The 22,740-nt window shown below is 58.7% G+C and overlaps 1 protein-coding gene across 4 annotated transcripts; it reads left to right on the plus strand.

Moving 5' to 3' along the window:
• The first annotated feature begins 350 nt into the window (after window positions 1-350).
• TMEM119 (transmembrane protein 119) lies at window positions 351-21,499 on the plus strand. Of its 4 annotated transcripts, XM_040619823.1 has the most exons (3): window positions 2,109-2,525; window positions 2,601-3,937; window positions 19,341-21,499. In XM_040619823.1, the coding sequence occupies exon 3, from the start codon at window positions 19,353-19,355 to the stop codon at window positions 20,223-20,225; it is 873 nt and encodes a 290-aa protein (XP_040475757.1). In that variant the 5' UTR covers window positions 2,109-2,525; window positions 2,601-3,937; window positions 19,341-19,352; the 3' UTR covers window positions 20,226-21,499. The 4 variants fall into 4 exon arrangements, 3 of the variants coding, with proteins under 3 accessions (XP_040475757.1, XP_040475756.1, XP_040475758.1); XR_005831700.1 differs by lacking the exon at window positions 19,341-21,499 and adding an exon at window positions 9,159-10,070 and having other exon boundaries at window positions 351-3,937; XM_040619822.1 differs by having other exon boundaries at window positions 2,109-3,937.
• Window positions 21,500-22,740: the final 1,241 nt, after the last annotated feature.

Below are 22,740 nucleotides of genomic sequence, written 5' to 3' on the forward strand. Positions count from 1 at the left end.
TGAGAGACAAGGGACAGGCAGGAGGGAACGTGGCAGGCCATGGGGGCAGTCAGTGAGAAGTGGAGGAATGTCGGCCCTGCCCCCTGACTCTCTGGAACAAGTGTGACACACGAGGAAGGTGTTCGGGGCGCTTTGGTGGGAGACGAGTGTCCACCCTGGGCCGGGGCAGCTGACCCTGGAAGAGGTGGGATTGTGCGTTAGGAGAAACGTGATTTACTTGCCCTTTGGAAATGATGAGAAAAATCACGTGGGGGACTCAACGTCCTGGACCTGGGGACCCAGAGGCCGAAGGACTTGGGGGACATCTGAGCAGTCTCTGTGGGGCCTTGTCACCCCGTCCTTCTGGACAGCCCCCCCCCCCCCCCCCCCCCCTCCGCTGGAGGACACTGTGACCCCACAGGTCTCCCCTTGGCGGCTCTCTCCCAGGCTCTGGACTGAAGTGGGCGTCAAGGGATGACAGGTGCTTGAAGCAGCCACCAGGGGGCGCCCGCCGCCAGCTCTTGGAGCCGGGGAGAGCCGGGAGCTTCCCAGTGTTCGAGGAGCAGGGATTGCGGAGCCAGGAGCCAGGGACGGGCTGCAGACCCAGAACACGGGCTCCTTGGCTGGATTTGTACCCAAGCGGTGATCTGTGGTGCTTGCCGATGTCCTTGGTGTAAATGCTCCCATGGCTGTTTCTGAGCCACCAACTATGTATAAAATAAATGATACAACAAATGTAAATCATCTCAAGGACGTAGATAAAAGCGGAATGTAGCAAAATAATTAGGAAGTGATGACTGTTGAGCATTGGAGGCCTTTTATAATTTAACTTATGAAACAACTGGCTTACAAAATTCTAAAAATCTAACAGTTGGCCCTCGGAGATGGCTATAGGCTGGGTCCTGCGCACCCCTGTGAACTCCTCCTGCCCCGACCTCCCCTCGACCTTGAACATCACTGCCTGAATCACCCATTCATCCATTCGGCACGTATATTCTGAGCATGAACATCTGCAACATCTCCACGAATCCCCTCAAACAACCGGGGAAGGAGGACTCGTATTCTCCTCATTTTACAGAAGAAGAAACGGAGGTGAAGTCACCTGTCTTGGGTCACACATAGGATCTGGGACGGGAACCCAGGCCTGAATCAGAAAACCCTGTTCCTACCTCAATGTCGTGCTGTCCTTCGTGTCACAGTGGGGTTCCTGGGGTCATGCCATGCCCCAAACTCTCCCCGATGCTGACCTGTCCTGGCATCTGGAAGTTCCTATCAGTCACCCTTGCAGCTCCTGGTGGCCGAGGGAAGGCAATGGTACCTGGGAAGGTGACAGGGTCGAAGCCAGCTCTCTCCTTGCAGAGAGGATGCAGTAATGCTGGGGTCTAGGACAAAGAGAGATGGCGGGGGGCGTGGGGCCAGCGTGTCCTGGGCATTTAGTGCACATCCAGCCCCATGCCGAACACTTCATCGGTGTGATCTACTCAGGCCTCACAGCCACCTGGGACGTGAGCATAATTGTTATCCCATTTTACTGCTAGGGAAACAGAGGCTCAGGAGGCTGGATCACTTGCACCAGCAGGTTGCATTGCTAAGAAAGCACACTCTGCTGACTTCAGCTCTGGCGGCAGGGAAGGAAGGAGGGTAGACAGGAAATCAGGAAATGGGGGCGAGAGCGGGGGACGCAGACTAAGTTTACTCTAGGTCTCTTGCATCTTCCGGGCTGGGGTTGCCAGCCCTGCGGTGGTTCATTCGGCAGCTGATCTGGGGAGAGGCTCCTCAAGCTTGCCCTCTATACCCCGCCCCATCTGCCACTCAGCCGGGCCACATAACGCGAATGTCATGGTGTGTCCACCCTGTGCCAGGCACCATGCTAGGTCCTGGCGATGCCATGTGGGCGAGACAGGCCTGGGGATGCCTTTTGGGGCTCCTGGCCTGGAGGGAGAGTGAGAGATTCATGAAATGATCACCCTTTTGTCCTGGAGCCCAAAAAGGAGGAGTGCTGGGGGCTGTGAGCATGTGCGATGTGGCTGGACCTTGGGGGATGGGGTGGGGAGAGGTCAGAACAATGTTTGAGGCTGGACAGGTGCAGAGTTGTGGAGGGTAGGGGTAGAGAGGAGAATGTTCCAGGCACTGAGGACAGTGTAGAGTACAGGCTGGGGGGCACTGGGAGAATGGATGAGGCTGGGGCAGCGGGAAGGAGCCAGAGTGGCTGCAGGGAGGCAGGCAAGGCTGTGTGAGGTTAAGAGGCCCTGAGCCAGGGTGGGGAGTGCGAGAGGTGAGGAATCGAGAGATAACTGGGAAGCTAGTTGGGTGGTGGGTTGGGCTTCGGCCCTGAAGAGTCTCCAGGGTCTGGTCGTCTCCAGGCGGAAGTGTCAAGAAGGCTGCTGGAAAGGATGCTCAACGTCATTAGCCACCGGGGGAATGCAAATGACAGCCTCTGTGAGATGTCACCTCGTGCCACCAGGAGGACTCCCATTCAAGCCCCACAGTACCATGTAAGGACGTGGAGAAGCCAGAATGCAGCCAGTGTGGCGGTGTCTTACAAGGTCAGATGTGCATTCACCGTATTGCGTATTTGCACCTAGTTGCACGCCCGGGCAACCTTGAAATCCCTTTCCTAGGTCTTTCTGCAAGAGGACGAAGACGTGCATCCGCCCAGAGACCTGTGTGCAGTGTTTATGGCAGCTTTACTCACCACAGCCAAAAAGCGGGAGGCAATCCAAAGGTCCACCGTCTGGCGAGTGGATAAATGAACAATGGGGCACTACGCGGGATAAAAAGGAGCACGCAGTTGATACACGCACCAAAGTGCACGAATCTCAAACACACGCTGAGTTAAGGAGGCTAGACATCAAGGGCTATTTGCAAACTATGTGGCTTCAATGATAAAACGTCCAAGAACAGGCAAAGCCAATCCAGAGTGGTAGAAATCAGCTCAGTGGCTACCCTCGCGGGGGACGGTTTAGGAGGGGCTGGACGGAGGCTTCTGGGGTGATGGGAACATGCTCGATCTTGGTCTGGGTGGGGGGGGATCGTCCTTTACTGAAGCTCACTCAACTCTTCTGGCGTGACTGGTGCATCTGACGAGCAAGCAGGCGGGCAGTGGGTTTCTGAGCCTGGGCGCGCCTGCGGTCTGCTCAGGTGAAGAGCATGTGTGAGCGTGGCGGGCTTGGCCATCCGCCCCAGGGAGGCCGGAAGAGGCCACAGCTCCTGGGGCCACCCCACCCATGCCCTGCCTAGCACGCTCCTTTCCTTCAGTGGCTGCTCCTGTGCTCAGACACCATCACCGACTCCCTGGTGCCCGAGGACAAAAGAAGTTTCCAACCTTGCCATTTGCTGGCCATTGACCTAAATGTTTCATGGTCCGTACAGACTGACCTTGTCACTCGTCACTCCTCCTCACACAAGCCTCCTGCCTCTGATCCATCACCCCCTTCCACTGCCTCTGCCTGGGGCTTGCCTCCCCCAGGGCCCGAGTACTGTCTGAGCTCAGGGTTCATCCAGCCATGCCTCTGGGCTCCCTGTTTGTTTGTCCCTCCTCTTCCTGGTTCTTCGCCCCGAGCCCCAGGCACAGAGACCGGCCTGGCTGGCCAAAAGGTAACTCCAGGTTGTTCTCCTCCACTCCGGGCCTCCATCTCTCCGTCTGTGAAATGGGTGTCCGCGTGTCTGCTCATGCCACTGAGTGGCCACTGTTCACTCACCTGTTCCTCTCACTCCAATGGGAGCCGCACGAAGCAGGGTCTTGTGGGTCTTTCATGCCGTAGAAGGCTCAGGAAGGATACAGAGGTCAAGAGGATGCTTGGTCCGGGCCTGGCCACATAAGCTCTCTGAGCCTCCGGGTCCTCATCTGTAACACAGGCACGGTCGAGTGCCTCAAGGCCCGTGAACGATAAGGGTTCCACCAACCTTCACAGCAGCAGGAGAAGTGACAGCGACTGCTCGCTCCCGGGTGCCAACCGTGAGTTTACTCTGTGCTGGATTTGTTGTCTGTGTTTTCTCGTTTCATCCTCTCCCTGTGAGGTAGGTTCTGTCTGTAGCCCCGTTTTATAGATGGACACACTGAGGTTCAGAGAGGTTCGATGACTTGCCTGAAAAATCACAGATCTGGGATCAAACTCTGAGACCTGCTCAGGGGGCAGGCGGACGCTGGCTCCTTGAGGAAGGGCTGGGAATTCCCCCCAAATCTCCAGAGCTCAAAGCCACACCCTTGACCTGACCTCCCCTCGGCCACAGAGCCGAGTCCACCCCGCAGGCCGCTCTGCGCCCACACCGGCCCACAGTGGAGGGCGGGAGGAGCTGGGAAGCAGCCACGGGGCTCTGCCCATCCTTGGTGCCCGTGCCGTGCTGGGGGCTGCGAAGGGGCGGTGGGACCTGAAGCCATGGGCGGGGGTGGGATTGCCCAGAAGAGAGTGTGGCCCTTTTCCGACAGAACACCGCTTACTAATGGCCAGGATGCTCTCAGTCCCCACAGAGGGGGCAGACGACAGGGTGACAAACAGCTCCTGGGGGAATGACCCTTCCCCATGCATTTCCCCGTGGGTAGCTCACCTGCAGCTCCAGGCAGCTCACAAAAGTTCAATCCACGGTGTGCGAGGCGGTGTGTGGATTCAGGGTCAAACGCGGTTGGCCTTGAGGATGGGCGTGCTCCTCCTTCGGCTCTGCCCACCCGCCCCGCCACCTGACTGCCAGCCTCGGCCTCTGACTCCTGCGCTCCCTCCACACGCAGCCCCCCAGCCCAGGATGCGGCATGCTTGTGGACAGGGATCGCGACTCAGCCTCTAGCACGACCCCAGCACAAAGCAGGGGACTGGGCAGAGTTCGTGGAATATTCCAACAGCTGGGCCTTGGGCGTGCAAGTGTTCTTGAAAGACAGCAGTGAAAAATGCCCGTGATGTAACATCACGTGGACTTGGCCTCGGTCTCCTCCTCTGGGAAATGGGATAATAGCAGTATCGCCCCGCGGGGGTCAGGAGGCAGGAGGAGACAAGGCTGGAAGCGAGGAAGTGCTCGATAAGTCACAGCCATTAGGATGATTGAGAGTGGAAAGAAGACGAGAAGGAAGTCCCCCAAAACATTGAGAGGTTAGCCACCCAGTGTGCAATGATAGGTGAGCTTTCTTGGCTTCTTTCAGATTTTTCTGTGTTTTCTTCGTATTTCTCAACAAATAGAATTAAACCCTAAGTGCTGGGAACTCCGGGGGTCCCATCGACTTACTGCTACCCACACAGGGAGGCTCTGAGCCCGTGGGTCTCAGCTGGGGGCGACTTCGCCCTCCCCAGGGACATTGGCCCTGTCTGTGGATACTTTGGTTGTACTCCTGGCATCGAACACATGGTTGGGGCTGCTGCTGACGCCGCCGGCAGCGCCCAGGACAGCCCCCCACAGCAAAGAAGTGTCTGGTCCGAAAGGCCAGTAGTGCCGAAGTAGACACACCCTGCTATCCCCACTCGGCAGCGAGAGACCCACAGAGAGCCCTTTCCCAGAGGTTTCTGGAAACCCAGAGGGGCTTCTGTGTGCCAGCAACCTTGAGTAGCCTCCTGCTGGCTGAAGGCTGGAGCTACAGCTGCTCCCACTCTTGCCACCCAGGAGCCCGCAGAGCTGCACCCCCATGCCCGAAGTCGGCGGAGCGAGAACGCCGTCACTGAACCTTGCGACGGGACGGGCTCAGGGCTGCTTTTCCCAAGAAAGAAGAGCGAAATGGGCCCCCAGACAGGAAACTGGGGTGCCAAAGTGGCACAGACACAGGCCCCTTTCCAAGGCACATGAACTCTGCCAGGGAAGTCATGTGCACACGAACCACCCTCCCCTCCAGCCTCAGCACTGGTTGCGGGCTGCCCCCCTGCTCCCTTGGGGTGGTTCTTTCCTGAGACCCTGTTGTCCAGCCGCTGGGCCCCCCAGGAGGGAGAGGCTTCATGAGATTTCCTGCAGAGTTTCGGCAGTGCCTCAGGAAATCGCTGGGTACACATGAACACGTAGGACGATATTTTCCTCTCACTGTGCTCTGGCCACATGAGCCTTCTTGCTCTTTCTTCTTCATGTGCCCCTGCCTCAGGACCTTTGCACTTGCTGTTTCCTCTACCTGATGTTCTCTTCCCAGATGTCTGCATGGCTGGCATTGTCCCATCCTTTTGGTCTCAGCTTGACATCACCTCTTCAGAGAGGCCTTCTCTGCGGCCCTGCCCATAGGTCTTCATTCCAACAACCCCCTTTTGCCTTCAAGGCACTGATGACTTCTGCAGTAATGTTGAGATACCAATTTTTGCTGTGCAAGGGCGGGGGCCCCTGCCCCTCACGTTCACTCTCCTCTCGTCACTGCCCAGGGCTTGGCTCGCAGTAGAGGTTCAGGGGACATTTACTGAATCAACGCACGAGCAAGGGAGGCTTTGGGAGGGTGTGGCAACGGGACTGCCAAAAACATGAGCACCAGGGGTAGAGACCCAGGGAGCCTTCAGTGTAGGGCTTAGAGTCAGGCAGTCCTGGTTCGAATCCTGGTTCCACTGCTTACCAGTTGCAGGACAGTGGGCAACTCTCTAACCTCTGGGGGCCTCAGCTTCCACACCTGTGAAATGGGGAGCCGAGTCCTCGCTAACCCAAAGGCCAAGAGAGGTGCCCACGCATGTGGCTGGCACATTATCAGTGCCCAGTTATGGCCCATCTGGGGAGAGACGGTCCCTGCCTTCGGGGCAGACCTGGACCACCTGAGCCGCACCGTGGAGGCCTCCCTGTCCCCCTAAACCTCGAAGCCCCGCCCTGTGGTTTGGGGAGCAAACCCCCACCCTGCTGAGCTCTCTGTCTTTTGGCCTAAAATTAGCTCACAAATTCCTTGGCTGCCTGGCCAGGGCTTCTAACCGACAATTCAAACCAGATGTTTCCAGCTGTCGGGGCCCATCCCCCCTGGCCAGCGCCCCCTGGGTCCCTGCTCAGGGAGGTCTGAATTAACCCTGGAGGAGAGCAGCCCGCTGCCTGCACCAGGAGCCCTGGCTGCGTGGCGGGGGCAAGGGTGTGGAGGGGAGCCCCTGGTCTGCATGCACACCACTCTAAGGATGGGGGCACCCCTTGCCAACTGACCTGCTGGTGGGTGGGGGTGGGGGGCGGGGCTAATTGCTCTGCCCCTTTCCCTCCAGTAGCCTTACGGAGTGCCTGCTGTATGCCAGGCTTCAGTGTTCGCTGCTGTCCAGATGTGTGATGCACGTTCTCCGTCCCTCGTGTCACTTGGTTGCTGTTGTTATTATTATTATTAGCGTATTTATTTAGTGCCAGGTGCCAAGGCTCATTGATCTCTCATAATAACCCTGGGGATGAGGATGTCACTATTACTCCCATTTTACAGCTGAGGAAACTGAGGCCCAGAGGAGTTGAGTAACCTAGCCCCAGGTCGCCCAGCTTCCAAGCAGCAGATCCCGGAGGTCCCTGAAGAACAGGTCATCTTGGGTTTTACCCCCGTGTGGCCCTTTCCCACATGGCGGGAGGATCTGGATGTTGTGGAAGGACCCTGTCTGCGAAGATGTCCCTGGGCCCGGCTGCAGAAGACAGACTCGTGGCAGCTGCCAGGAGGAGGTGGCTCAGTGGGAGCCCCCACCAGCCCAGTTTCCGGTCCCAGCTGAGTCAGAAGCTGGTGGTCAGGGTGGAAGGAGCCACAGGGAAGGCTGGGGATCTGTGTGACTTTCATGGGGGCCTCATAGGGAGCCCCCTTCTCCTCCCCAGAGATGAGACCTAGAGCCATCTCAGAGTCCGTGTGTGTGTGTGTGTGTGTGTGTGTGCGTGTGTGTTGGGGTGGGTGAAGAGAAGAAGGGCTTGATGCAAGGAGAGAAGTGGTGGAAGGTTTTGCACACGTAGGGACCCATGGTTGGGCCTTCATCTACAGTAAAAGCCCAACCCGCTGCCAGTGCCCGCAGAGGCCCTGCCTGATCTGGCCCTGGTGCCCTCTGACCTCACTTCCTCCCGCTGTGCCCCCACTCACTCTGTTCTGGCCACACCGGACACTTTTTTTCCCCACTCCTCGAAAATGCAAGGCACCCCTACCTCAGGACCTTTGCTCTTCCTGGAATGCTCTTCCTCTGATCATCTCTGACTCAGTCTCTGTCACCCTCAGAGCTTTGCTGGAACGTCACCCTTTCCCTGACTTTTCTCCAGACCAGGCCATATAGACATTACTAAGTTACCGCTTTAATTGTCTTCCTTGTCCCACTAGAATGTCAGCTCCACGAGAACGGGGATTTTTATCTGCATTGTTCTCTGCTGTAGCCCTAGGGCTTGGGAAGCGTCTGGCATGTAGTGTGTGCCCAGTAAGTACTGAGAGAGAGAGAAAGAGAGAAAGAAGGAGGGAGGAAGGAGGGAAGAAAAGAGGAAAGACAAGAGAGAAGGAAGATGGGACAGAAGGTCCTAGTGTACAGCAAGGGGGGAGAAAGAAAGCAGGAGGAATGTGGGCTGATGTACTGGTGTTCGGGTGACTTAGGACCCCCTGAAGTTCAGCCCCAAGCCTCCCCACTTCTCCCTCTCAGCCAGCCTCCTTCTGCTCAAAGTCGGGCAGCCCCCGCCCCCCATTTCCAGCAGTGCTACAGAGGAATTCAGAAGCATCTTCTCGATTCCTTCTCTGATGGGATAGCAGGTGGGGCGGGGGTGGCAGGAACTCCTGGGGACAACTTCCCAGAGGGCACCCAGTGGGCAGTCTGCGGATGGGGAGCGTGAGGCCAGCCGGCAGCCCCTGCTTACATTCCTGCCCTCAACGGCTTCCCTGCGGGGCTAACAGCTAAGGCACTGGTCCTTACCGAGCGGGGAAATGTAAATGTTTACAAGGCAGCCTGCAGCTGGCCAGGCCACCACGGCCCCAGGAAGCCAGAGATCCCACAGGCTCCCCCTGCCCCCCGTCAAAAGAAGAGAGGGATGCAGAGGTCTTTTTTTTTTTTTTAAGAAAACTTCTAATTGAGTCATAACCTACGTAAACCACACCAAACTGAAGCACGCACCTTGATTTTTCCATACACGTGCACCCTCGCAACCACCACCCGGGTCTAGATACTGCACATTTCCAGCCCCGGGAGGTCCCTTTGTGCCTCTTTCCAGTGGACAGCCCCCCAAGGATAACTGCTCCTCTGACGTCTGTTCCCGTAGCTGAGTTTTGTGTTTGTTCCAGAACTTCATGTAAATGGCATCACCCAGAGTGTGTTCTTTTGGTCTAGGTCTTTCGCTCAGCGTGTGTATGGGACTTCTCCAACCTGTACGTCTCCTGCCTCTTCCCTGCACTGCGGAGAAGCGCTCCCCTGTATGGACATCTCGCTGTCTGTACATCCATTTTTCTCCTGGTGGACATTGGGGTTGTTTCCAGATTTTTTGCTTTTACGAATTGAGCAATTATGGGCATTTTTGTCTTTGTGTGGATATGTGTTTTTATTTCTTTTGAGTAGATACCTACAAAAGAGAGGCTGGGCCACCCGGAAGTGGACGGCTAACTTTGTAGAAACTGCCAGACTGTTTTTCAAAGAGGCTGTGCTATTTTTCTCTCCCATCCATAGTGGGTGAGCATCTGATCGTTGGCTGGGGGTGGGCAAACAAAGTGGAGATTTTACTTAAAACCACTGAACGACAGAGCTTGGAGGAGCCTCCCCTGACCCTTCCTGATGCAGGAAGGGAAACTGAGGCTCGGGTCATACAGTGTGTGAGGACAGAGCCAGGAACTAATGCAGGTCCCCCCATTTCCAAGCTCTAACTAGTCCCTGGTCTTATCAGATCGGCACCCAGTCTTGTTTTCTTGGAAGAGGCCTCATGCCAAGCCTTTTCCACCTCAGGGCCTTTGCACTTCCTGTTCCCTTGGCCCAGGGAGCTCTTCCTCCTGGTCCTCGAGTGCCTAGCTTCTCTTTATCCTGCAGGCCTCAGTTCAGAAACCTCTTCTGAGGGGCTGTGCCTGACCACAGTTGCTAAAATAGCTGCCCAGGCCCCTTCCCCCACCTGCTTCTAAGCTACTCTGTATCCTTTTTGTCTCCTTGATAGTACTCTGCAGTGTTGGGTTATCTTCCTGATTTGCCAGTTGACTTGTGGCTCCCATGTACCCCCTACTGAGAGTTCCCTGAGGCAGGGGCTGGGTCTGTCTTTTTCCCATGCAGGAGCTGGTGCCGAGCAAAGTAATGTCAGTGTCTCCCCTCCCTGAGCCTCATTTTCCCATCTGTAACATGGGCAGATTGGGCTGAAGTCATTCAGCCAGCGGATGGCATTTTTTGAGCGCCTGCTGTGTCCAGGCACTGGTATTGGGGATTGCTTAACAGAAAAGGCCCTGATGCTGGACCCAAGAAACTGACTGTCTAGAGTCCTATGTCAACAGGCCCATGATGGCCCAGTGTGTTCAGTGTTCCCAGTGGGAGCCTAGTGGTACGAGAGCCTGGAGGAGGCCGCTGATCTCCCTCTCCAGAGGATGGGGTCAGGGAGGGCTTCCTGGAGGTGGTGATGACTGAGTTAGAAGATATGCAGTGGTGTGGTCAGGCAAGGGGGGCATGGAGGACAGTGCATCGTGGCTCTCTGCGCCTGGCACAGGTCCTGGCACCCGCAGGCGCTCAGCAAATAGCTGGGGAGTGAGTGAACCTCTCTGATTTATGGGTGAGGAAACTGAGGCCCAGGGAGGTTTCACGGCACACCTGGAGCTCTGGCCTGCCCAGACAAGGCCCATTCTGCCTCCTTGGAGCACCCCCCAGGAGACCACGCCATGGGTGTCCCTCTGAAGGCCAGAACTATGCTGTGATGGGGCCACAGCCCAGGCGTCTCCAGCCACATGAAAGGCTTGGGATATTTTTGCCAGGAGGGCAGGCTCCAGTGGCCTGAGGGCTGTGTAATTAGAAGTGACTCCAAGCCCACCAGAGGCTAGATCTGGGGGCTGTGGTGGGCCAGACTGCCCTGGGCTCCACTGGGGAGGACCGTGGCAGAAACTTGGGGTGTGGGGGGTTTCCTCCCCTTCCCTGCCTCCTTGGCCATGGCTGTTCAGCAGGGCGGGGGTGCAGCTGTTAATTGTACGGCGGGCACAGGGTGGGGTCTCTGAATTGCTTCAAGGCTGGAATTATAGGTTGCAAACAAGTGGCCTGGCCTATTCCGTGCCACAAGCCTGCCCGCACCCCTTGGAGCCGTGGCGGTGGGGGCCGTAGGGATCATCTGGCCTGGACCCCACAGCAGGTCCTGGGACTGGACTGTGTAGAATGTGAGACCCTCGGATAGACAAAGAGCGGCTGGAGCAAACTCTCAGAGCATGAGGTTGTCAAAACCTGGGAATGCAAGAGGGGAGGTCAGAGTGGTCATGCACACATCAATAAGTATTTATTGAGCACCTACTGTGTGCCAGGCACTGTCCTAGATGCTGGCATTATGGCAGTGCACAAAACAGACCCCGCAGACCTGGCTCATCTACTTTTAATCGATAATAACCCTCAGGAGCTGTTCTGAAGGTACTGGGTGCCATCTACCTCAGGGCCTTTGCACATGCTATCCTCGCTGCTGGGAATCCTCTTGCACCCTTGCCCTCCTGAATACCTCCTCCTCATCTTCATGAGCAGCTCTACCATTACTTCCTCACGGAGGCTCCCATGAGCCTGGGTCCAGACCAGCGCCCTACAGCGCCAGAACTGCCCCAGCCCAGCTCTTAGCGCAGTGTGCAGTTAGATATTCATTTGTTTGTTTACTTGCTTATTGCAGGTCTCCTTCCACTCTGTAAGCTCTGTGCCCGTGTTTGCTCATCATTGTCTCCCAGAGCCCAACACTGGCTGGGGATAAAGTAAATGTTAAGAGAAATTTGTAGAATGAAGGAAGGGCAGAATGCTAGAGCATTGGAACCTCAGTGTCGGCAGGCTTGTGGCAGACATCTAGTCCAACCCCACATTTAGCTGCACCCCAGAGAGGGGCAGGGATTTGCCCAGCACCCCCACACTTGGGCCATGAGCTGGGGCTGGAACTCAGGGATCCTTCTTTCCTTGCAGGGGTGGCTGACATGTCTGCTGTGCTCACACTGTGGCTTGGGATGTCTGGCTTCAGGAGAGCATGTGTTGACATGGTCTGATTTTTCGCCCACGGGGCAGATGGAGGTAGTACAGGGGCCCCACTGTGGGGAATGGGCCCCTTGGCGGTGGGGCGGTCACTGGCCTGGCAGTTTCATTTCTAAGTAAGGCACAGGAGCTGGTGAAAAGAAAGGGCTCTGGATCCCCACGTGCTGTTGGATCCTGGCGAGGTCACCCTGCTGTGAACCTCAGTTTGCACATCTGTCAAATGGGCTTTGCTTATTTCTCCACCTTTCCCCAAGCACTCATGGAGCCTTCTGGGCCTGAGGCTCCGTGGAGGGAAGGAAAACTCTGCACTTTGGAGGGTGGGATGACTCCAGCTCTGCAGGAAACAAGTAACAATATTCAATCTCCGTGCAGGAGACAGACTAGGACCCTCTCCCCAGAGATGTCCCCAACCCCACCCCAGAACCTGTGGATATGAATGTGTCACCCGGCATGGCAAAAGGGCTTTGCAGATGGGATTAAGTTAAGGATAGTAGATGGGGAAATCACCCTGGGCTACCTGGGTGGGCTCAATGTCATCCCAAGGGTCCCTGAAATTGGGAGAGAGGTTGGAAGAGAGCCAGAGATGGTACTGGAAGGACTCAGCCTGCTGCCACTTGCTGTGAGGACAGCGGAAGAGCCTATAAGCCAAGGAGTGCAGGCGGCTTCTAGATTCCTCCAGCCCTGAAGATGCCGGGATGCACGGAGCGCTGTGTGTTGTTTTCAGCCACTGAAAACATGTGGCCGTTTGTTACAGTGACCGTAGGAAACGCATACGCTTGGCATCCAGGCAGCTTCCTGCCCTCCGGTGCCTCTGACTTTTCCCAGCAGCCTTGTGAGCAGCTGAGATTCTCTGTCCTCGGTTTTCAGATGACAAACCAGAGGCTCCATGGGAGGCAGGACTCGGAGGAGGCAGGATTGGAACACGGGTCTGTCTGCCCACCGCCAAAGGAGGAGCACAGAACAGGCCCCTGACTCAGGCTGGGGCATCTGGGTTGTCCCAGCTGGGGGCAGGCCCTGACTGGTAGGGTGCGGCCCCTGCCTCTTGATTTCTTAGGGTAAGATTCCCGGTAGCCCTCAGACGTGGCAGAGCGGCTCCTCCCCTGGAGCCCCGGGCTGCCCCCTGGCCATCTGGAAAGCTGGGACATGTGGGTGGGTAGCATCTCGCACCTGGGGGGAGGGCGTGTGCGTCCGTTCCCTTGAGGATGCAGGATTTGGGGGTGATCCCGAGAGAAAATGGGAACTTCTCTGGTTTTATTTTCCAAACAAACAACTGTCCCCTCCCCCTGTTTTTGAAGGTGAGTAGAGGTTGCTGGGACCATTGGAAGGAATGACAGTCATCTGGAGTCCTGGTTCCTAAAGGTGGGCAGGAACTGTGGATTCATGCACTGCCCCCTGCCCCATACCTTCTGTGGCTCCCTACTGCCTGGTGGATGAGTGACATTCTGACACTTTAGCCTGGCTCTTGCTGACTCCCACCCTCATTACCTGCTCCTCCCTTCTGTCCACCTATGCTCCAGCCTCATATAATTAGAGGACAGCATTCCGGCCCCTCTGCCTTTATCCACGCCAGTCCTTCTGCCTGGGATGCCTCTCCCGAGTCTCCTGTTCAGACTCTGCTCGCTCACAAGCCACGTCCTCCAGGATAACTTCCCTGCCTCCTCCTCTCAGAGGACCTCTGCTGGCTCTGGGATTCCCTTAGCCGTTGGCCTGACCGCTCTCCTGCCACTGACCCCTTTCTGTTTTGTAAGAAAAGTAATTTACATCTGCGTGAGCTCCTCGGGGGCTGGGTTGTGTCTGATTTGCCTCTGAAACCTGATTGGCACACCACAGGTGTTTATTAAGCATTCGCTGAATGAATGAATGAATGAATGGGCATGTGAATGAATGAATGCAAAGGGCCGCTGACCCACTGGAGTCCTCAGGGCAGCCAGAGATCCCAGTTCCAGTGGCTACTACTGACTTGCCTCAGTTTCCCGTTTGAGCCACTTGACTGCACCCTGCCTCACTTTGCCCACCTATGAAATGCCCCCCCCCCCCGACTCCTTCTCTGGCTACTCCATTTGAGGTCCCATTAAGCCACGGATGTTAAAGTGTCAGAGCCAGAGGGAGCCCAGAAAGCTTCCTGCCCACCCTGGCAAATAAGCAAACTGAGGCCCCGACAAGGGAAGAGCCCGGCCAGGGCCAGACGGTGGGTGCCAGAGCGCCGTTCCCTGCAGCAGGCCCGGACCCTCCGGCTGGCCTGAGCTCATGCTCTCCCTGAAACACACTCTGCTCTCACCCTGCACCCCAGCCTCTGGAAAACCTGAGTCACAGCTGGAACCGGGGCCGGGGGACTTCCCTGCTCACTTCCAAGGGCCCCTGAACCTCCCTGACCTCGTTGTCCCCTTCGGAAAGGAGGCAGGCCCCAGCTCGCTGTTCTGGGGCAGGGCAGGACAGCTCCGTCTGTCTGTCTGTCTGTCTGCCCGGGCCAGCGCTGGGGACCCAGGGTCGGGGAGGAAGTGTCCCATCTGACGTTCCCCAGAGCTGGAGGGGCTCCTGCGGGAGTGGGAGCGGGGAGCAGGGGGATCCTGTGTGTGTGGCCGAGCGCAGCCCCGCCCCTCCCCTGTCCCCACCCCAAACCCTCTTAATGGAATCAAGCTGGCCCCGCGGCGGCCGGGCGGGAGGCGGAGGCAGGAGGGTGGGCGGCGGCGTCAGCCCCGAGCAGCGGCAGCTGGCACTCCCCATCGCTCCACCTGGCGGGAGCAGCCCGGCCTGCGTGCGGACGGACGGGTGAGTCGCGGCGGGTCCTCCGTCCGGGGAGCCTTCGGCGCTTGGGGTTTAGGGCCTGGCGGCCTGCTCAAGCACTTTGGGGGGCGTCTCGGAGTTCCTGCGCCGTCGGAGCACGGGATGGTGCCGCGTGTGCGCGCTTGGGATCCGTGCTGAGGGTTCGGGCGGCGGAATGTGTGTGCACCTTCTCCGTGTCCCGCGTGCGGGGCCGGCCCTGTGCGTGTGTGCAGCTGTGGCCTAACCGGAGGGGATGTGCTCTCGAAAAGTGGGCACCAGGGTGGTTGGCCCAGGGTCCGCGGGAGGGTCGTGTGGCCCGCGTTGCCCCGTCTGTGGTCTGTGGGGGCCAAGTGTGTGTCAGGAGATTGTGTCTGCGCTCTCGTGGCCAGAGAGTCAGCCTGTTGTGGGTCTGTTGTCTGTCCTCTATATCCTGTGCAGACTTTCTGGGGTGTCTGGGCCTTGTGTGTCCCTGTTGTTGTGTGTGTGTGTATGTGTGTGTGTTGTGAAACAGGTTAGTGTGTCTGTGTTGTGTGTCCGTGTATTGTGTGTCCATGCTGCTGCTGCTATGTGCGGGTGTATATTTTGAGCCTCAGGACTCCCCTTCCCTCTCCTGGCCTCCCTTCCAAGGGGCCCGAGTCCCTGTCCTTGGCTGCCCCGGGGCAGGAGGGGTAGCGCTTCAGCCAGACCCTCCTCCCCCAAAAGCCACTAATTGAAGCCAGGTTTTCGTGGGCTGCCCCTCCCCCTCCGGCCACCAGTCTCTGGGTGGGGGTGGGGCAGCGGCTCCCTCAGCCTCAGGTCTCTAGGCCCTAGGGTGGATTTGCATCATCTGCCTATTCCTGGCCTCTGGAAGGGCCATCACCACCTTTAAAGCCACAGACCCGAGTGAGCTGGGCTCCAGAGGGAGGCCCTCCTCCAAGCCGGGGGTCCCGTGCAATCACGTGGTGCCTGTAATTGGTACGGCCTCCTCATCTGGCACAGCTGATTCTTGTCCTGACCATCGTCCAGGGAGTGGCCCTTAGCCCCACTGCACAGATGTGGAAGCCGAGGCTCAAGGAGGTGACGTGCCCGACCCCAGGACACGGAGCTGGGCGGTGACTTCCCCTGGGGTATTCCGGCTCTGTTCCCCTGGTGGTGGGACCCCGGACTGGCCATTCCCAGTTTCCTCTTGGCTAAAATGAGAGGGGTGGGCCTGACCCCAGCTCCCTCTGAGCCCTGGAAAACGTCAGGGCCCGGGAAGCCAGGCTGACTCTCTCAGAAGGAGGTGGGGACAGCTGATGGACACACTGATCGCTTCGGGGCTGTCCGGGCCAGCGTGCCCACTGTACAGAGGGGAAACTGAGGCCCAGAGAGGGCGGGGGCTCCTCATGCAGGGCCACATAGCCATTGAAGCCCGGAGGGGTCCCCCACGCTTTGCCTGCACCTTTCCCAGGAAGCCGGGTTGAGGGGTGTGGGGGACCTGAGAGTTGGGGGTCTCAGCCTCTAAGAGCCAGCGATCGTTTGTGTGGCCTCTTTCCTTACCCTCTGTCCCTGACCCCAAGGCTCCGGGGAGAAGGGGGCCCTTCCCTCTGTCCAGCTCATTGTCGCGTGTGTGTGTATGTGTGTCTGTCTGTCTCTGTGTGTATCTGTGTGTGTGCAACTATGTCTCTGTGTGCATGTGTGTGTCTCTGTGTGTGCGTGTCTGTGTGTGCCTGTGTGTACATGTGTGTGTCCGTGCGTGTGTCTGTGTGCGCATGTGTCTGTGTGTGCATGTTTCTATGTGTGCCTGTGTATGTACATGTGTGTCTGTGTCTCTGTGCTTGTGTGAGCATGCGTGTCTGTGTCTCTGTGTGTGTGTGCGTGTGTGTGCGTGTGTGTCTCTGTGTGTGCGTGTCTGTGTGTACATGCGTGTCTGTGTCTCTGCGTGTGTGAGCATGCGTGTCTGTGTCTCTGCGTGTGTGTGCGTGTGTGCGCGCGTGTGTGTCTCTGTGTGTGCGTGTCTGTGTGTGCCTGTGTGTACATGCGTGTCTGTGTCTCTGTGCATGTGTGAGCATGCGTGTCTGTGGTGTCTCTGCGTTGTGCGTGTCTGTGTCTCTGTGCATGTGTGAGCATGCGTGTCTGTGTCTCTGCGTGTGTGTGCCTGTGTGTACATGCGTGTCTGTGTCTCTGTGCGTGTGTGCGTGCGTCTGTGTGTGTGCGTGTGTCTGTGCGCACACACATGCCTGTGCCCTGGATTCCTGGGTGGCCAGAGCTGAGATGTCACTCCACAGGGTTCAGGCTTGGTCACTTCCCGAGCCGGGGGGCTGAGCCAGTCCACACGCCGGGTGGAGCTAACCATCCACCCGCCCGGTGGGAAGACGGGGCTCGTCCTGGGCTCCGCTGGGGTGGAAATGGGGCTGCTCGCGAGCCTGGGCCCTTCCTGGGTGCGCAGCTACCCTGTGCCAGACGCTTTCTGCGCGTCGTCTCCCCCGGCCCACGTGGCTCTGCGACCACTTCCCCGCCGACCCCTGATTTCAGACGGGGACAGCGAGGCCCGGAGGGGTCAGCCCGCGGAGCCGGACCCCGTGGAGCCCCCTGCGCCCGCTCATGGCTGCCCTGTGTGGGGANNGCTGCCACCACGGAAGGTCTCCCGGGCTTGACTTGCAGCAGGCAGGGAGGCGACCAGTGGACGACGACCCCGAAGACCAAGGCCGCCTGGGGGGACCTTTGCTAACACGTTCAACGTGGGGTGCCGGGAAGCCCCCCCTCCCTGTCCCAGCTGACGCCTGGTGTCTTCCAGGGGCGCACGAGAGTGCGCGGTGTGTGTGTGTGTGTGTACAGTGTGTGGTATGGATGTGTGTGTGTGTGTGCACGCGTGTGTGCACGCGTGTGTGGCGCGAGCGTGTGGATCTCAGAGTCACACAGAGGAAGGTTCAAACCCCAGCTCTGACAGGTACCCTCTGTGTGTCCTTGTGCAAGTCGCTGTCCATCTGGGAACCTCCAGCCCCCCCCCCCCGCCGCCGGCCCCCAGAGTTGCACTCTCCGGTGGAACTCTCCGTTGGAACTCTAGGGTCGCGCTCTAGGGCTGCGCTAGGGGTGAAGCCCGGCCAAGGGGGCAGGGCCCCCCCCTCCATGAAAGCACAGGATCATCTGCTCATTTAAACCGAACCTCTGAGTAGCTCGGCCTCTTTTACTGTCCTGGAATTACCTTTGGGTTTTCCTGGTCATCTGAGCCAGTTTGTCCAAACTGACGTCAGTACGATTAATTTCCATTAGTGCTACTTAATTGGGAGGCTTCAGGTCAGTGGGAAGAAGCCACTCAGCGTCCCGACATCATAACTGCCTCCCTCCCCGAGTCCCCATGGTGACCTGCAAGGCTGGGACTGCCAGCCGTTTTGGGGAGCAGGCCTGGAGGACTGGGCATCCAAGTGTTGGGAACCTGATCTCCCCCTCCAGCCCGGGACCTCGTTCTGTGGCCTTGGGCCTGCCCCTCGCCTCCAGACCCCTGTCCCCCATCTCGGTCGCCTGAGAGAGGGTGTCAGACAGGGGATCCCAAGGCTTTTCTGTCTTGGTGCTTTGAGCCCCACCCGGGTCAGGAGGGGGTTCTCGGGGACAGCCCGCGAGGGGGCACAGAAAGGGGCTCCTGGGTTTGTCTGAGGGCCCAGCCCCCCTAGGGCTGGCAGGGAGAGCCCGAGTTTAAGGAGCTGGCCTCTTCCAGAAACCTGGACCATGCGGAATGTATTAGTCAGCCTGGCTGTCTGGGCCAGATGGGGTCTGGGGGTTCATGTCGGGAGCAGCCTTCCAGGGGGGAGGGGGAGGGGTGGGGCTCATCTGGTTCCCATTTAGTGGTGGCCATAGGACTCGGCTGCAGCTTTGTCTCAGGCACGAGGGTTCCCCCCACCCCCTCCCCGGGCCTCCAGGCCCTTCTTTGCGCCTTGAGGTGAGAGCCAGCCACGCTCCTGGCATCCAGGCCCTTTGCTGAGCTCAGGGAGTCTGGAAGATTCACAACGTGTGAGTCTCCCGGAGAAGGGTTCCGGGACCACAGAGGGGCCGGGGGCTGCTGGATAGGATTCCCCAGCAGAGGAGGGGTCAGCTCCCTCCGTTGCTCCGTTTCTGACTTACTCCCAGCCCACCCGACCGTTTCCCTCTCCGGGCCTGGCTCCAAACCCCAGCTCTTGCCTGCCAGTGACTTTACTCCTCTGGGCCTCAGCTTCCATACCTGGATCCTGGGGATAATAATAGTACCCCCATTGGGTGGTTCTCAGGGTTCAATGAAATTCTTTGTAAGAAACTCAAAATAGTATCTGGCACGTGATAGGCTACGAAAGAGTAAGTTGTTATTAATTCTGCCAAGTCCGTCAAGATGCATTTATCGAGCACGTATGGTATACCAGATATGGTAGGAAACCCTGAGGGTGCAGAGGTACATAAGAGGGGGGTGCCTCCCTGGGGGGCGGTCCCTCCAGGGTCTCAGGATGACATGGAGGGGCAGGCAAGAACCCCATGTCTGAACAAGCAGGGTCCATCATACGGCGGGCGAGGGGAGTGGCATGCTGGAAGGTGCCCCGTGTCCCCCGAGGCCCTGGAGCTCCACCCTGACCCCTCTCCGGCCTCGCTGCCCCGCAGGTCTCGGCCAGGATGGTGTCGGCGGTGGTCCCCAGGCTGGCGGCGTCCGTGCTGCTGCTCTTCAGGACCCTGCCCGTGGTGGCCTACTCTGCGCCCGTGCCCGCGGTGGCCTACTCTGCGCCCCTGCAGGCCGGCTTCCTAGAGGACACAGGGGGCAGCGGGGAGGCCGAGGGCTCATCGGCCTCCTCCCCAAGCCTCCCGCCGCCCCAGACCCCGGCCCTGAGCCCCACATCGGTGGGGCCCCAGCCCACGCCCCTGGCAGGCCCCAAGCCCCCCACCAGCCTCCTGGACGGGATCGTGGACTTCTTCCGCCAGTACGTGATGCTCATCGCCGTGGTGGGCTCCCTGGCGTTCCTGCTCATGTTCACTGTCTGCGCCGCGCTCATCACCCGCCAGAAGCACAAGGCCTCGGCCTACTACCCCTCGTCTTTCCCCGAGAAGAAGTACGTGGACCAGAGTGACCGGGCCGGGGGCCCCCGGGCCTTCAGCGAGGTCCCCGACCGGGCTCCCGACGGCCGGCCCGAGGAGGCCCTGGATTCCTCCCAGCAGCTCCAGGCTGACATCCTTGCCGCCACCCAGAACCTCAAGTCCCCCGCCAGAGCTGCGCTGAGCAGCGGAGACGGAGCCAGGATGGAGGGCAAGTCGGAGGGAGAGGAGAGCGGCGGCCGGGAGGCGGACCAGGAGGCCCAGGGACGTGCAAGCCCAGCGGAGAAAGCAGCGGTGCCGGAGGAGGGGTGCCTGGCCTTGGCGGAGGGGGCCCGGGAGGCCGGCCAAGGCCAAGGCCAAGGAGAGCTGGAAGCGGCTCCTTCGTTAGCCCAGGAAGCCAGGGGAGCCGCTGGTCCCCCCGAGAGCCCTTGTGCTTGCAGTGTCGTCCCCAAGGTCTAACAGGCCTCTGGGGCTCTGGCCCTGACTGTCGGACTCCTACTGGTCACCTCCATGGCTGTGGAAAGGCCCTTGACCCTGACTGCTCCCCGACACCCCCTCCTAGGCCACCCCCTGCTGCAGGCAGAGACGCTGGTCTCCAGCATACCCCAGGAATCTCCCCGGCTTCCAGGAACATTTGCCCCTGCGGCCCCAAAGGGCTGCGTCCCAAACATAGCTTCTCTGGGGAGAGGGGGATGGGAAGGATCCCCATTATATTCATGATACTACATCCCACGAAATCAGCCCCATCATTTGGGCCAACATATGCCACAGGTCCCCCGTGACGGGGACAACTTTGGCGCTTTTCCACGGAGCTAGGGAAGAAAAGAGTAACTAGGAGTTTGGGACGAGGGCGAACGGGACCTGCCGAGGCCCCCCGGGGTGAGAGCAGACAGCGTTACCACAGAAGTGGGCCTGGGGAGTCAGGAAGCTTCCGAGGGGCCCGTGCCTCCATCATGATGGCCCCCTAAGGGAGTGGGTCCAAGGCTGCGTTCCCTGAGCTTCTCTGCAGAAAAAGGGTTTGGGGGGCCAGTGAGTTGAGGAAACACTGCCTCTCCGCTCCCTGCACCCCCACTCTCCACTCTTAGAGCACCCTAGTGTTCTGCAAATACTCCAGGAAAGGCCCCCTGTGGAATCTGGTTTTGCTCGGCCTAGCTCAAGCTGTTTTTAACCAAAGAGCACTTTTTTTTTTTTTTTTTACAGTTACAGAATAAAATCTTGCAGAGCACACTCTGGAAATTACTGCCCCAAATGTTCCTGCAGGTGCCCCCCCGTTTGCGGTTGCTCTGGGGTTAGGGGTGTGGGGTCTGGGGGCTCAGGCCCGCTCAAGTTCTGCCCACCATCTCTGCCTGGGGACGAAGTCTCATCCCGTTACTGCTACGGGCGTGGGGTGAATGAATCGAACCTTTCTTGTCAGGCCTCCAAAGCCGCCCAGAAGCTGGGGGGCTGTGTGTGAGGGGGCACCACTCCAGAGTCTGAGGGGGTGGGGGGGTTTCTAACACCCAGCCTGGAGCAGGGGGGCCCTGGCCCCCGACCCTTTGCTCATGTGCGTTGTCTGGCAGCCTGCGCTCACAGCATTCTTTAGCCTTTGACAAGGGAGCCTGAGCTCCGTCCTGATTTGGGGAGGCTCTGGGGGGGTCCTCTTCCTCATCCCTCCATCTGGGCCCCCCCGACCTCTGCACAATTTTTTAGGTGCTGAAATATAGCAAAACCAGCACAATAAACCTTTACTCTGGCCTGAGCCTCACTGGTTTTCTGAGGGGGGAATGAGTCTGCTGGCGGGGGTGGGGGTGGGGTATTTCTTCTGGGCTGTTCCATGGGGTGGGGAGCAGCTTTCTGGGGGAGACACATCAGGCAGGGCCGAGAAGCTGAATGAGATGAATCCAAATGAGATGATTTGTGAAACGAGGGCGGAACGGAGCGCGGGGTGGGAGCCCCTGCCCCCAAGGCTGCGCACAGCCCTGGGCTTGAGGCCACACAGACCTGGCTTCCTAGCAGTTCTGCTCTGCACTGTGGCTGCAGGAGAGCCGCCCGGCTCCTTTTCCAGGAAACATGAGCAGTGGAGGAGCTCCCAGCCAAGGTTTCAGTCTCCTGTCCGCTGGCAGAGTGGCCGAGGACTAGAACGGGGCTCACGGACAATGCCATGCTCCCGGCACCCTTGTGGGGTCGTAGGCAGCCCTGGCCTTTGTCTCCTCGCCCACCAGGCTCTTCCTTGCCTTTGATGGCAAGTTCCTGCAGCCACTGCTCCTCCCCCCCCCCCTGGAATCCAGATGTGGCTGGGCTGGGAGCAGTGCTGGATCCCCGGGGGCAGGGAGGCCATCCCCCCACTCCAGCCCCTCTCCTCCGCTGACCCCACATCCCTTCAGAGGGGGCCGTGTTTGGGTTTCATAACACACAATGGCCTCTGTCTCTCACAGCGGGGAAGGGCCCTCCCTTTCTCAGCCCAGACCGGCTCCCCGCCCAAGAATGTAGGGAAAATCCAATATGGATGCCTGAGTGCTGTGTGGCTTTGACCAAATCACTCAACCTCTCTGTGTGTGACAGGCTCTCTCCTAGTTTCTGAGCTCCCGCGGGATCCTAGGTGATTGGCTATGGCTGGGGTATGCATGAAGCTTCCACGGAACAAGTAAAACTCTGGTAAGACAGAAGCAGATGTTAGAGATTCCTGGGGAGCCGGCAGGCATGAGTTTGGCAATCAGCAGCTCCCTGGTCAATGGCTCCCCATTAATTGTCAGCTGGGCCCGCCGGAGGACATGAAGCGTGTGGCCTTAGTTATAGCCTGGGTCCCCCGGGCACTGCTGGGGGTGGGGACTCGGGAGGTAGTTTGAGTCCAGAGCAGGAGTCACCCTCCCCTTCACCTCTGAGCTTTAACAGCTACTATTCCCTCTGCCTAGGACACCCTTCCATACCCCTCCTTGTCCAGCGAACTCCCCCACCTCCTTTAGCTTCCAGACTAGATGACACCTGCCCCCCCCCC

This window comes from Ursus maritimus, unplaced genomic scaffold (genome assembly GCF_017311325.1).
Source record: "Ursus maritimus isolate PB19 unplaced genomic scaffold, ASM1731132v1 scaffold_33, whole genome shotgun sequence".
Taxonomy (NCBI): domain Eukaryota; kingdom Metazoa; phylum Chordata; class Mammalia; order Carnivora; family Ursidae; genus Ursus; species Ursus maritimus.